At 44.4% G+C, this 13,635-nt stretch overlaps 1 protein-coding gene across 1 annotated transcript; it reads left to right on the top strand.

The window, feature by feature from the left end:
- The first annotated feature begins 645 nt into the window (after positions 1-645).
- Positions 646-13,635, top strand: DDB2 (damage-specific DNA binding protein 2, 48kDa). Its single transcript, XM_009999540.1, is given in 12 exon segments — positions 646-825; positions 3,640-3,758; positions 4,836-5,027; positions 7,893-8,059; positions 9,160-9,259; positions 10,651-10,828; positions 11,518-11,663; positions 11,903-12,067; positions 12,383-12,428; positions 13,121-13,290; positions 13,292-13,330; positions 13,332-13,635. Coding segments are annotated over 12 exon segments (1,665 nt in total). The 5' UTR covers positions 646-653; the 3' UTR covers positions 13,503-13,635.

The raw sequence follows: 13,635 nt of genomic DNA, 5'->3' as shown, positions 1-13,635 counted from the left end.
GCGACGGTGTTAGCTGGTGCTTGCGGGTGTGACGCGGGAGGGAGGCCCGCGCTTCCCCCAGCCCGGGCCGCTCGGCTCCTCGGGACGCGGGGCCCTGCGTCCCAGCCCCGGGAGACCCAGCCCTTCTGGTGCCGCTGTCAGCCGGCGTAGGAGCCCGGCCCCAACCTCAGGTGGTGGCTGTGAGGAGAAGCGGCCGGGAAAGGGAAGTGTCTCCTGAGCGCGCCTGGTGGCAGAGCAGTCTGCCATCGCCATCGTCTAAAGCTCTGACCTTTTCCTGAGCTGAATCTGAAGAGCTCGGTGTGAGCCGCTAGGGAAACAGGCAGGGCATTGTGTGGTTTTGCAGATGTGCTTTATGCAGATCTGCGGGTTTTGAGCTTAAATGTTTGGTAGAAGCACATCTGTCAAAACATATTCTAGTGCTTTAGGATATGTTCATTTTCATACGTGAACAAAGAAGAGTTTATTGAACCTGTTCCCCTCTCCAGCAGAGCACAACAGAAAGCTAGTGTCATGCAGATGAAAGAGGGTACAGGTATAATAACTACTTTCAGACCACTGGGTTGTTTCCTTCCAGTTTTTCTCTCTTTCTTCTAGTTAAAAATGTGTGGCAGCCTTACCTTCCATGCTTTGTTTGCTTTTAGTGGCCAGACAGAATGGCTCCAGTGAACCAGTCAAAGGACAAGAAGCATGAGAGGGCACATGAGCATTGGCTGGAAGAGGCAAGATCAGCTGGGAAGAGGAAAGCAGACTACAAGGAGCTAGGGAATGAACCACTGGCAAAGAAGTTGTTTCTGAGAAAAATGTCCAAAGCCCCCAAGAAAATTGGTAACATTTCCTCAGAACCTTACTGTTTCTTCCAACCAGATTTAGCCTAAATGACAGGCATCAACTAGTTGAAGAGGGACAATGCCAAGAGGTGTGTTCAGACATGAGTGTTCAGATGGAGTTACATATTGAAGTGATCCACAGACATATATTGGGGTAGTAAATCGTCCAGTCACCTTTCCTAGCGAGTGTGTGCATGTGCACATGCTTCATTTTTGAGACTCTGTACCCCTTGATAGGAGCCTGCTGACTGAAGATGTTGTCAGAGCTCATTTGAGGGTGGTTAAGTTTTGTGGAATTCCTGAATTACCAGATGTATACTTCAGTGTAGGACAGAACAATCCTGGTAATACATGTTTTTTTCTCCCATAAAATTCTCAATGCATTTTGATCCAACCAATCATAAGGTTGGTACCCTGCAGCAGTCTAAACTGGCATTTCCACCAGTTTCTTTGCATATTGTAACTTGTGATACAGTAAGTTGGAATACTTCTCTGTTCAAATTTATGACAAAACTTCCACAAATTACTTCTTGTGGTTTGTTTGTTGTTTTTTTTCCTTTAGTATGTAAATAAATAAAAAAATCTGTTAAAGGATTTTGATATAATGAGAACAAGTTCTAAGATACTGTAAAAGTTAATTCTTTGCATTATCAAGGAAGTCCTGCAGGCTTCAGCTACAGTAAGGACTATTTTCTTAGAATCATAGCATCATTTATGTTGGAAAAGATGCTTAAGACCACCTGTTAAGTCCAACCATGCACATAACTCTGCCAAATCCACCACTAAACCATGCCTTTAAGTACCACATCTACATGTCTTTTAAATACTTCAGGGATGGTGACTCAACCATGTCCCTGGGCAGCCTGTTTCAATGCCTGACAACCCTTTCATTGAAGAATTTTTTACTAATATCCAATCTAAACCTCCCCTGGCACAACTTGAGGCCTTTTCCTCTTGTCCTATCACTTATTTGAGAGAAGAGACCAACCCCCACCTCTTTACAACCTCCTTTCAGGTAGTCTCTTCTCAGCCTCTTTTTCTCAGATAAAAAACCTTTAAAGCCATTGTTTGTTTAGAAAATCACTAGAGTTATTGCCTTGTGTGGCAATATTACACACTTCCTGTGCAGTTCTGTCCTTTAGGATCTAGAAATTACGGAGGTGTTTTTCAACAGTCATAGGTACGGAAGTGCTGTGATTTTGTACATTTCCATTGTCTGGTGTATAATTCCAAACTTGGAGCAGTTGGTAGTGTGAACAGTGGATGTGGAGAAAAAATACTCCGTTTGAAAGAAGTTCTGTGTATAATTGTGGATTTTTAAAGTATCTTCTGTAGTTAATTTAGCCACATAATTTTCATTCTAACTTTATGGACTGATTTTCAGATTTGTTCAGCATCTGCAGTTCCTGTACGATCAGAGGGAACTGGATGTAGCTAATACTTGGGAAAAAATGAGGCAAATAATATTTTTCCCTTAAACCTTTTTTTAAAAAGATTAAGTCCTTTGCATTTGTGCTTTGCTATAGTTTGGATTTCTAAGTGCTTTGAAAAAAAAGGATTTTTCTCTCCTGAGCCATATAGGACAGATACATTTTCTTGTCACTGAAACAACTTTTTGAAGGGTTTCTTCAGCAGATTCTAAAAAGGCCTAAAATTTGTTTCTTAATAAATTACCCTTGGTAATAAAAAGGACTTTGGAAAAAACACCTCAGTTTCCATCACCTCTGAAGGCAGAACTGTGGATGCTCATTCTTCTGTGAAGGAATTAGAATATAAATACTTTTGTACCTATTTCAACAGGTGTGACAAGTGTTGGTACTTTGTTGGCATGTGAACAAAGAAGTTTATTTGTGCATTTCTGGGCTCCAGCATTGCATTAAAGAAAATTTTTAATTTAGGTTCTAATCATATGGAATGATTCCTATGTTTTTGATCTTCTGGATTTTTTATAAATATCCTTAAATGAAAATAGCATTTTTGTTTTTAGGAAACGCTTCTTTCCCATTTGATGTCTTAGATTCCCTGGGGTGTTACGGACCCATTGCCATGGGGATGATCACAGACACAGGACTCAACTAAGCCATTTTTTATGTAAAGGTCCCTGAAGATAAAAACTTGGAACAGGAACAAAACGTAGAAGCATGCTGTCCTCTCAGCAAAAATCCCTCCGAACAGAAAGGTTTCCAGGCGATGAGGTGTCAGCAAGTCTATTATCACAAACAAAACTCTCAGTGCTGTAGGCAGAGTGGACAGGCTACAGCACAAGCAGATGGAAAGTTCTGATTCACTAGCAGGCATTTCAGGAACTGTGTGGGAGCTCATGTTGCTACGCTCGGGGAATTTTCAGGTGTTAACTTTTCATCTGGTCACACGTCTGACCTTCCCTTTGCTGTATCCAGGGCCATACCACCTCCCGTGGTGTATTTCAGAGTTGCTGGGGCCTTGGATAACTTTGTTGAATTTTGGGTATGATCCACTCAAATTGTATACCGTGTAAGAAATGCACCACCTGTGGTATTGCTTTAGTCCTCTCCTGTTGTCTTTTTGATAAATGTTTGGCAAGGAGAATGAAGGTTTAACAAACTGAAGCATACACAAAGCTCTGGGAGGCTGTGGAAAACACTGGATTCCATAATTGTAGAAGCTGTTGTACCTTAGACACATAAGAATAATATTTTAGAGAGTTTTATCTTGTGGCTGAAGCTTTTCATGGATGTAGCAGCAAATGCAGATGTCTTCCCCATGTTGTTTAGTGAATGAACACGACAGGTGTTGGCCCTCAGTAAGTTCTACTCTTTTTTTGCTCTGGCAGGTTGGAGTGGAGGTGGGTCTGTGGTGAGAAACAACCATCAGCTGGAGAGGCAGTGCAGCATTGTCCATTATGTCTACCAGAACATGCTGGGAGGCTCCATTCGATCACGGCTCAGGCAGGTGAGGAGTTTCTCCTTCATGATCAGTTGGGAATCTCAGCTCCCTACAGAAAAACATCTTCAACAAAATCAGGGAAACTTTAAAGGGGCTTTACATACACCATTTATGGCTCCAAGTCTGGCACACCCTTACTTACCTTAATCCTGTAAAATGCAGGAGCTGAAATGGCTTTCCCTTTTGATTGACCCAGCCCTGCCACTCTACATTTTGTCCTCTGTTAATTCTGTGCTTCCTTGAGTTGTATTTAAACTTACCTCCTCTACCAGTTGTGTTATTACACAGTGCTACTTTTGCAGACTGATCTGTGTTGTTGCACCATTTTTCTATCCACTCTACTTGGCTAGTCATGTCAGGTTTAGTGTTCATTTCCCTCTTCACAGATACATGCCATCAAGTCCATAATGTTTTGTTGATTTTTAGAGCCATTCTCCTCCTTAATTTGAAAATTAACTTTTTGTGTAACATATGTAGGTGGGAAGCACCTGGTCTAGCTTTATTTTCCAGATGGTTTATCTATTTTAAGTATCCAAATGATGAAGGAATCACCAAGCTCATCCAAGCAGTACCTGTTCCTCAGCTGAATAACATTACAATCCTGTCACGGTTTCTCATCCCCTGTTTCATGTGTCCTGTTCACTCTTAACCCTGTGTAGTTGAGCTGCAAGCAATTTAGGTGGAGGACCATAACATTGTATCTCTGGACGATTTGTAACATTTTGGGATGCTCAGTAAAGACATAATCATAAGTGCTTTTTACTGGTGTGGAGGCATGTTTTTCTCCCTTGTTAATTATCCTGTCTTTTTAGCTCAGCCCAGGAGGCTTAGCTCCCTGTACATCATTTTAAGTGTGATACCTCTTAGTTCTTTGTTGCTTTCTGAGTGCTGTGGCTGATGTGGATTTGTGTAGTCACAGGCTGTTTCCTTTGGGGACAGCATGGGTTTTTCATTCTACAGAGAGGCTAAGAATTTTGTGTGACTGTTCTAACACCAATGGCTATTAGAAATTGTTACCACTCCTTATTCAGATAATCTCCGAGATCCCTGCAAAAGCTGTAATTCTTTTTATCTTTTCAACAGAGTCTGCAGCTGCCCTTTCTGCGTTCTCTTGCCTCTTACCGCCTCTTTCGAACAGCAAGTCCCTTTGATAGGAGAGTGACATGCCTGGAATGGCATCCAACACACCCTAGTACTCTAGCTGTTGGTTCCAAAGGTGGAGACATCATCCTTTGGGACTATGAAGTGCTTACTAAAACCTGCTTCATAAAAGGGGTAAGCCTGTGGGTGTATGGAATTGGTGGGAGGGAAAACTGGAGTACCACGAAATACTGCAGATCACAACTGAGGTCTGTTGTGAGAAGCACATGAGGGTCTCGGGCTGCAGGGTAGCCAGTCATGGCAGGACTGGGATGCAGCAGCACGTCTGTTGGGTCCCAGATTGTTCTAGCACTGGGGAGAACAGAGACGTGTTGATTAAATTCATAATGAATCGGTACTTGGTGTGTGCTCAGTAGAAAAATAATACAGCAACTGGCAAAACAGTTCTCTTAAAGAGATGCCAGAAGCAAGCAGGCAGAGAGGGTCTGTCTGTTTTATGTCTTGACTTTTCTCTGCTCACCTTTTATTCTTTGTCAGATGAGGAAATACCTTTGGGGAGAAACAAAGTCCTGTTATCTAAAGTGAGAAGATAGAATTAATGGTTTATATAGCTGGCATGTCCCCTCGTTGCTGTATTCAGCCATCCCCATTCTGACAGGGGTTCAAAGACTCTTTAACTTTTATCCCCTTTTTAAATTAACAGAGGTATATACTGTGAGGAGGTCTATCCTCCAGAAATTCCAGTCATCTTTCTCTTTTTGTAAATAGTGTGGTGCCAGCCAGCCAGGGAATACATTGCCTGGGGACTGAAGGAGTTGCAGTTTTGTCCTCCAGGACAGCTGCCTAGACAGCTATCATGTGGGAAGACATGGTTGCCTTTGTCTCCTTGAAGGGCTGTGGTGTGTTTCACTGTTGCTGTTAAGGACATAGCAGTGAATGCAGACTTGCAGAACACACTTTTCTCCTTCCCCATCACTCAGTGGATTTTTCTTCTGTTCATCCCCTTCCTTGTAGATGGGAGCTGGAGGGGCCATCACAGGAATGAAGTTTAACCCTTTTAACCCTAGTCAGCTGTACACTTCGTCAGTTGCCGGCACCACCACCCTGCAGGATTTTAATGGCAATACTGTCCGGGTCTTCACCAGCACCGAGGACTGGGAGTAAGAAATTCAGCAATGCTTGGGCTTCTGTGTCCTGCTGGCAGGAGCGCTACAGGGACCCATCACAGGAATGAAGTTTAACCCTTTTAACCCTAGTCAGCTGTACACTTCGTCAGTTGCCGGCACCACCACCCTGCAGGATTTTAATGGCAATACTGTCCGGGTCTTCACCAGCACCGAGGACTGGGAGTAAGAAATTCAGCAATGCTTGGGCTTCTGTGTCCTGCTGGCAGGAGCACTACAGGGACAGAGAGAGAGAGAGAGAGAGAGGGAGAGAGAGAGATGTTTTGTCTCTTCATACATGGGCGCTGGGCTTTCTCTTCTCCAAATACATGTCCTTTATCCTCTGCATTTCAGGGATCATCCCTCCTCCAGGGAGGCTCACTCACTTTTATTTTTCCCTGAAATGGGGTGGTGGGTAGGAGAGAGCTTTTCTTCATGAAGGGGGAGAACTCTTTGATGCTGCTTCCTGTTATAAATGGGAGAGCGTGGAGGTGCCAGTGGATTTCCTCAGTTACCTGTTGTTAAACCTCCCATAGCTCTGTGCCCTGGGGATCTTCTAGCCTCTTCACCTGTCAGCAGTGCTGCTTGTTGTTAGGTGGTTTTTACATGACAATTTATAGTCCCCTCCGTGTTTCTCCATAAATGCCACTGACTTCAAGTCAGGATCACCCCAATTCATTCCACCTAACTTCTGGCAGTTATCTAAAATACCAAAATTAGGAGTCTGGGCTCCTTCATTATGATTGGAAAGAGGAGATTAATTGCTAGGCACCACTTTGCCTGTGCTTAGAATCATCTTCCCGGCCTGTTGCATTTTTGTGGAATTACAAGGAAGCCTGAGCTCTTTAATTTGTTACTTCAGTTCAGTGCTTAAAGGTAAGTGAGGGAATTTGATTCAGCTTCCTCTTTGCTTTTCCCCACCTGATTCTTTCTGGGTGGCAGCTTTCATGGTTGGTTTCCAAACTGGGTGTTCCAGCTGCAGACTCATAATAGGGCAGAAGATGAACTCAAGCAGTGCTGGGATGGCTGGTCAGGTGAGCAAGGAGGGGTAGACTGGGTCCTGGGACATGAGGATCTTAAATCTCAGTGGGATGCCTGTCACAGCAGTGATGCCTGGGCATGCCATCTTCCTTCTGCTGCTGTGAGGACAGGCAGCCTCTATGGATGCACCTTTTGTAATTTTTCATTGGCTTCTCAACATATATTTACAGTGAGACTTTGCTCTGTTAGCAGTAGATGGGGTGCACTTGAGTATCAGAGTTTGGGGACTCCCAGCTAGCATCCTTCTTTTCTGTCTTTGTGTAGAGTTTCCACATTTCTTCAGTAGACAGCTTGTGAGGAAAACAACAAAACAACATAACATAGTAACAATATAACACAGAACATAAGATTCCTGTGCCATTGGGTTAGCAGTAGGATTTCTCCTTTCACTGCTCTCATCCTGCCTGCTGATACCTTGAGAAAGACCAGATACAGCACTGGAAGCACCTTGTAGGGAACTGGTGAATTAAGCCTCTGTAAGAAAAGCTTGGTGCAGGCTTGTCATGAGACTTTGTCGTTTCTGCATTGGATGGTGCTGGTTTTGTGTGTGATCTAAGCCTGGTCTGAGTCAGGTAGTCCACTGCAGAGTAGTCCTACCCCACAGCACAAACAGCAATACTGCTAATGATGTTTGCAGCCCAAAGTGGTGAGGTTGAAGTTAAAGGCTCAGAATGTATGTGCTCGGAGTGGAAACAGGTTAGAAAAGAGGAGTTCTGTCAAAGAGCAGTGTATTGTACCTAGGGAAGCCAGCAGTGTGTTCAGGAGAGGAGTGTTGTATTAAGATTTTGACTTCCACTTTTAACCTTCATGCCTCTTGGCTTTGTGTGTATTCCAGAAAGGGCCAGGAGATTCTCTCGGAGACATGAAGTTCAGTCCTTATGAGGCAGTGAAGCTTTATGTGGCATCAGGGGATGGCACCCTAAGTCTGCAGGACGTGGAGGGCAGAGCGGTGCAAGTCATCTCCCGTGCCCCAGACTGCGGCCATGAGTACCATAATGTTTGGTGAGAAGGGAGCACCACAGGGTTGAATCTCTGTACCTTGGGGTTAATGCTGTGCTGCTTCTTGTGCTCTCTAACATCTTCATCTTTGCCAGTAGTAGGAGGCTCCTGGTATGAATTTGTCCTGTGAGGGAGCTTGGAAACAGGCTCTTGGTTCTGACCCTAGCACTGCAGGGTGGGTAACAAGCTAGGCAGCTGCAGGGCACTTAGGCTTTTGCAGTGGCTGAACGTGCTCCTTGTATCTTCTGGTGACACCATCTCCTGTCTTGCAGATACTGACAGCTTTTCATTTCATAAAGTGTGACGTGAGAAGAGCAGGATAGCTTCCTCCTCTTCCTCGTCATCAGTGTTCTCTTCTGTCTGTAGCAACACAGGTAGCATAGGAAAGCCACAAAACATTCCTGCACAAGCTGAGTTTTGGGTTACTGAGTTTACTCTGCTGCCCTTCTGGTGGTGTCAGGCTCACCATGCCATTTTCCATTACCTTGAATTCTAGAACAATTTATTTTTGCAAGTGAAGCTTTCCCAGTAAGTTCCTGTAGGACCCCAGCTTTATTATTGCTGCCATTCCCCTCCCAGCAGAGCTGGGGTTAAGATGTATGTCTTTACCTATGTCTGTATCAGATAAGCATTCACTAATGCTTCCTGGAGCATGGAGTTGAGACAGTTTGATGTGCGACTTTACAGTCCAAAGCTTTTGTCTTGCCTTTACTGCTGCTTCAGTGTTTTGTGGAAAATGTAATTTTAAAGCTATTGCTGTACATTTGTTGATGTCAGAAGGCTGTTTTGATCTTTCCCAAGGTGTGTCTGTGGGCAGGCACCAAGTGGCTTTTCAGCCTCTGTTATGTTCTACCATCCCAGTGTGTCACACTCCATCTAATGAACCCTTCACAAATGACTAGGAAGTTACTTCATATTCAGACACTGACAGAAAGCAATGCTGATAAGCTGTCCCCCTTCCTGATGCTCAGGCCCACACCATCAGGCAGGAGATTGCAGTTACAATGTGTTGCAGTCTCCCTTGTCAGGCATGAGATGTGAAACAGACCTCCACTGCCTTCGCTTGTCTGGCAGGCAGCACTGATTTGTGTCTTTCTCTCTAGTTGCTGGTACTGCAGTGTTGATGTTTCTGCAAGCTGCCGTGCTGTGGTCACAGGTGACAATATAGGCAACGTGGTCCTGCTCAGCACTTCTGGTGAAGAGGTTTGTATGGCTCCATGTGGCATTTCGTCTGTGGGAACCTTTGTGGCTCGTGCTTTCCTACATTACAGGGATCCTGAAAAGAGGAGCAAGTACCTTGTAGCTCAGGACATGAGCCCACTCACTGTCTAGGTGATGAGAAGTCCTACACTTCTGCCATTCATTAGACGTTTTGACATTGTTGAGTGTAATGGTAGCAGTTCCCAAACAGGGACTGTGCCATGTGCTACCACTTGCTTGAGCATTTTTGCTGCTGGCCAGAGTAGTTACCAGGTAACCTGAAGATGCGAGCACCCTCTGCCAACAACCTTCAAGCTTCCAGAAACTTAGTGCACTGATGGGAGTCATTTAGAAAATACTTCTTTGATGTATATCCTTCCATGACCTTGGAGTAGGTACTGAACTGTAATTCAGCCAGTGTTGGGACAGAAATTGCACTACTGCCATTAGACACGGGAGGGCAGGCAGAGGCAGACTGTGCCTTTGCCTCTGAAGTAGTGCAGGCACGTACTAGAGAATAGTTGGAGTGGGCCCTGCTTTCCAGAGCCTGTGCTCTAGCGTCACACTGGAATTACCATTTCTCCTGCCTGTAAGAGTAACATCTTTAAGACTTTGCCACCCAACGAGCTGCGGCTGGAGGCAGCTGTGTAAATTAGTGGGCAGAGTCAGGAGTGCTCCAAATGATACGTGCTTATTCAAGGTTAGCTGCTTCCTTTCCTTTTTTTCCTCTTGAAAGTGCATGACAGTCTTTTCTGCACTTGGAAAATACCCATTATTGTAGGGAGGACAGGCCAGCTTCACCCTTTTGATTAGAAGTAGTCTTTAAGCATCAGATACAATTTTTTTCATGGGCAGTTTATATCCAGATTTTCTTGTTAACTGAAATATTTCTCCTACCCTCATGTTTTTTTTGATGTATTTCTAGAAGACAATTATATCTCCTCTTACTTTTTTTAACTAAGATGATGCAAAGTCTTTTTGTCTTCTCCCACAAAGCAGGCCTTTCATTATTCCTTGGCTGCACATTTTCTGTACCTATTCCAGTTTGGTTTAATTTTTCTGCAGATGGAAATGCTGGCACTGCATAAAGTATTCCAGATGTGATCTTGCTTTTTCCTATGGCACTAGTGCTTCCCTCCATGAACCCAGAATTGCATTTTCCTGTTTCATGGCTGTAATAAATTCGTAGATCAGAGTTCTAGAATTAAACAGTTCATTTTCAAGGTCATTCTTCTCCTTTTTTGTTTCCAGTGGATAAACTCTTGGTGTATTTTAGAAATGTTATTACTCTGTAAATCTGCAACCTCTTTACTCTGCACTAGTAAATTATTATTTCCTTACTCCAGATCATGATTTTTATTTTTTTTTTCTCTGTGATCTTCTGTTTGCTGCAGATTTGGAAGCTGAAGTTGCACAAGAAGAAAGTGACTCATGTGGAGTTTAACTCTCGATGTGAGTGGTTGTTGGCCACAGCATCTGTGGATCAGACAGTCAAAATCTGGGACCTCAGAAACATCAAAAACAAAACAAATTTTCTTCATGTGCTTCCTCATGACAAACCTGTCAATGCAGGTGAGTTGCGATAAGACTTTCTTTGCATGGATGTCTGCAGAGAGTCCACTCAGCTCAGCTTTTATTGTTGTGGTAACATTAGCTTTTGCTCTGATTCAAAGTTGCACAGTAGCTAGAGTTTAAAGTAAGGAAGACAGTGGGAATGTGTGGCCAGAGGCAGGGAGGTGGACAAGGCAGCTGCAGCACACTCTTAGACTTACTGTACAAACTTGCACTGTGCCTTGAGAGGTGAGTATGGAAGCATCAGCAGTGGCTGAGATTAGAAAAGTGAAATTACTGGTGCAGTTTTTTTGACAAAAGCAAAGCATAAGACTCAAAGCTTTGTTTCTCGTGTGCAGTTTTACCAGTTCATGGGAGTCCAAACTGTGGACGTCTGTCTCCAGCTTTTCCACTAGCTTTACAGGTGAACCAGCAAGTTCCTTTCTTTGTAATGGCTCTTTCTGTGATTCTAAAATGAGAAATTAAGTCTTGCTATGTAACTCTGTGCTCTCAGTTTCAGCTTTACTGTCTGTTAGAGCATTGAGTTTGTTTGGGTCAGGTGAAGTCTTGTCTGTTGGGACACATGGCCATATTCACATCCCTATTAAAGAAACAGCTATGGGTTTCCAGTCAGAGAAATGTGACTTTTATGTTTCTTGCCAGTTACAGCATTGTGATCTTTTGTTTACCTTACTGTCCCCCTCTCCTAGCTTACTTCAGCCCAACAGATGGTGCCAAGCTCCTGAGCACAGACCAGCGTAGTGAAATCAGGGTTTACTCATCCTCAGACTGGTCCAAGCCACAGCATCTGATCCCACATCCACATCGGCAGTTTCAGCACCTCACACCTATTAAGGTGAGTTAAGCCAGTGCAGTCTGAGAGGAGCATCTCCTTGATCCTGATTCCTGCTACATTGCTGGCTGGATGTCCACACTGCTGCAACTCCCAGCAGAGCACTGTTCTGAGGATGCCCGTCTTCCTTAGGTTGCGGGTGTGATGTACAAACTGCTGCTCACACTGCTGGTTTTCTGGTGTGTGTCAGTATGAGCCCAGACCCTTTCTCTGAACTCCCCCCTGTTCTGCTCTGTCACCAGGCAACCTGGCACCCCCGCTACGACCTGATTGTAGCGGGACGCTACCCAGACCCCAAGTTCCCAGGGTACACGGTGAACGAGCTGCGAACTATTGATGTATTCGATGGCAACACCGGGGAGATGGTTTGTCAACTCCATGATCCAAATGCTTCTGGTATCATCTCGGTGAGTTGAGCTCTGCAGCTAAAAGGACCACTGTGTGCAGAACCACAGCTGAAAGATACGGGTCAGGGCCTAGAACAATAGGAGCATCCTCTTCACTTGTGACAGACTCACGCTGTCCTGGGGTAGGGCTGCCAGCTAAAGCTGCTGACTTGAGCAGAGTTGGGCCATGGTCATCTGTGGGTTTTCTCTGATACTTGTTAGGTAACATTGGGTTTTCCAGATGGTTGGTTGTTGTTACATAAGCTGTGGTGCTTTATGACTGTGTTACATAAACAGTGGTGCTCTTACAGACTCTGATTCTGTTTCCATTTTCAGCTCAATAAATTTAACCCCATGGGAGACACGCTGGCTTCTGGCATGGGTGAGTAAAAAGAACCTGGGGCACAAATGGCAGGTGGGTTCCAGTCCTAGAAAAGGGTAGGCTTCTTTCTCCAGACAAAAGCAAGTTGTCAGTGAAGGTTTCCCAAACCCCACTTGCTAGTAGTGCTCTGTAATTTCCTACATCTGTAAAAGATCAAGACCTTCTTTCCAATTTTCCATCTTTTCAGTTAAAAAACAGGTTGCTAGTCATCTCCAGTGAAACATTCCTGAGAGCAGGGAGTCTGGAGGACCGAGAAGCCTCCCCACAGCAGGGAGCTGCTGCCATCTGCTGCCCACGTAACAGGAGCAGGAAACATTGGGGGGGCGAGGGGAAGCCTTTTCCTGCTAGGCTGTGCCCTCTCCCTTTGTTTCATTGATCTCATTTCCTAGGCTGCAGAGCACGGATTACTCAGTTTTTCACAGGCTGTATGGGATTAAGGGAGCTGGCTATAGATTTAGGTCTTAGACTTGTAACAGATGAGTTTGGGAATTACTTGATTATGTTTCTTAATTAGTCCAAATTTCCATGGTTGCTTGGAGGTAGCATCTGCAATAAATCTTTGCATCCTCTGTCCTTGGAAGTATCTTAGAACAAACAAACCATTTTGCATTTCTGGTATTTTAGGAACATGGCCTAAAGTATTATATCTGATGTAGACTTTCTGATGCATGCTGTTCAATTTTTCTCCTCAGGCTTTAATATTCTGATCTGGAGCCGGGAGGAGATGGTGGCCAAGAAGCAAGAACATCTTTTAAAAGCCATGGCAGTACAGGGGCTTGGAAGCTGGAGTTTGTCCAGACGTGGAGGGCAGAGGCCAGCAAACCCTGGGACAAGTAAACTCAAAGCTAAATTACTGTCTCGAAGCTAAATTACTGTCTTGGGAGCTGAAGGAGATAGGAACAAAAAAGCAATGATTCTAAATCACAGGGAAGGAAGCAAAAAGGGGGGAATCTAGAGAATGGATTTAGTATTTTGGTCCTTTCTGGATCACAGGGTAAAAATTCAGTTGGCAATGGGCAGTATAAGCTGTGCAGGGCGTTAGCCTTCTACTTTGTCCTTTCTCCCTGGACCTGATCTTGCTTTCCTGATTCCCCTTGCTTCCCCTTCTAGAAATTTGTGTCAGTACTCGGTTCCTCCTCCAAGTGGAGTTACCACACATTTTCTGAGGCACTAGAAAAACTTCAAAGATATTCTCAGATCCTGCTGA

The sequence above is a fragment of the Chaetura pelagica genome, unplaced genomic scaffold (assembly GCF_000747805.2).
Source record: "Chaetura pelagica isolate M959 unplaced genomic scaffold, ChaPel_1.0 scaffold55, whole genome shotgun sequence".
NCBI classification, from domain to species: domain Eukaryota; kingdom Metazoa; phylum Chordata; class Aves; order Apodiformes; family Apodidae; genus Chaetura; species Chaetura pelagica.
Note: the sequence above shows the minus strand (reverse complement) of the source record. Positions and strands in the feature narration are given on the sequence as shown.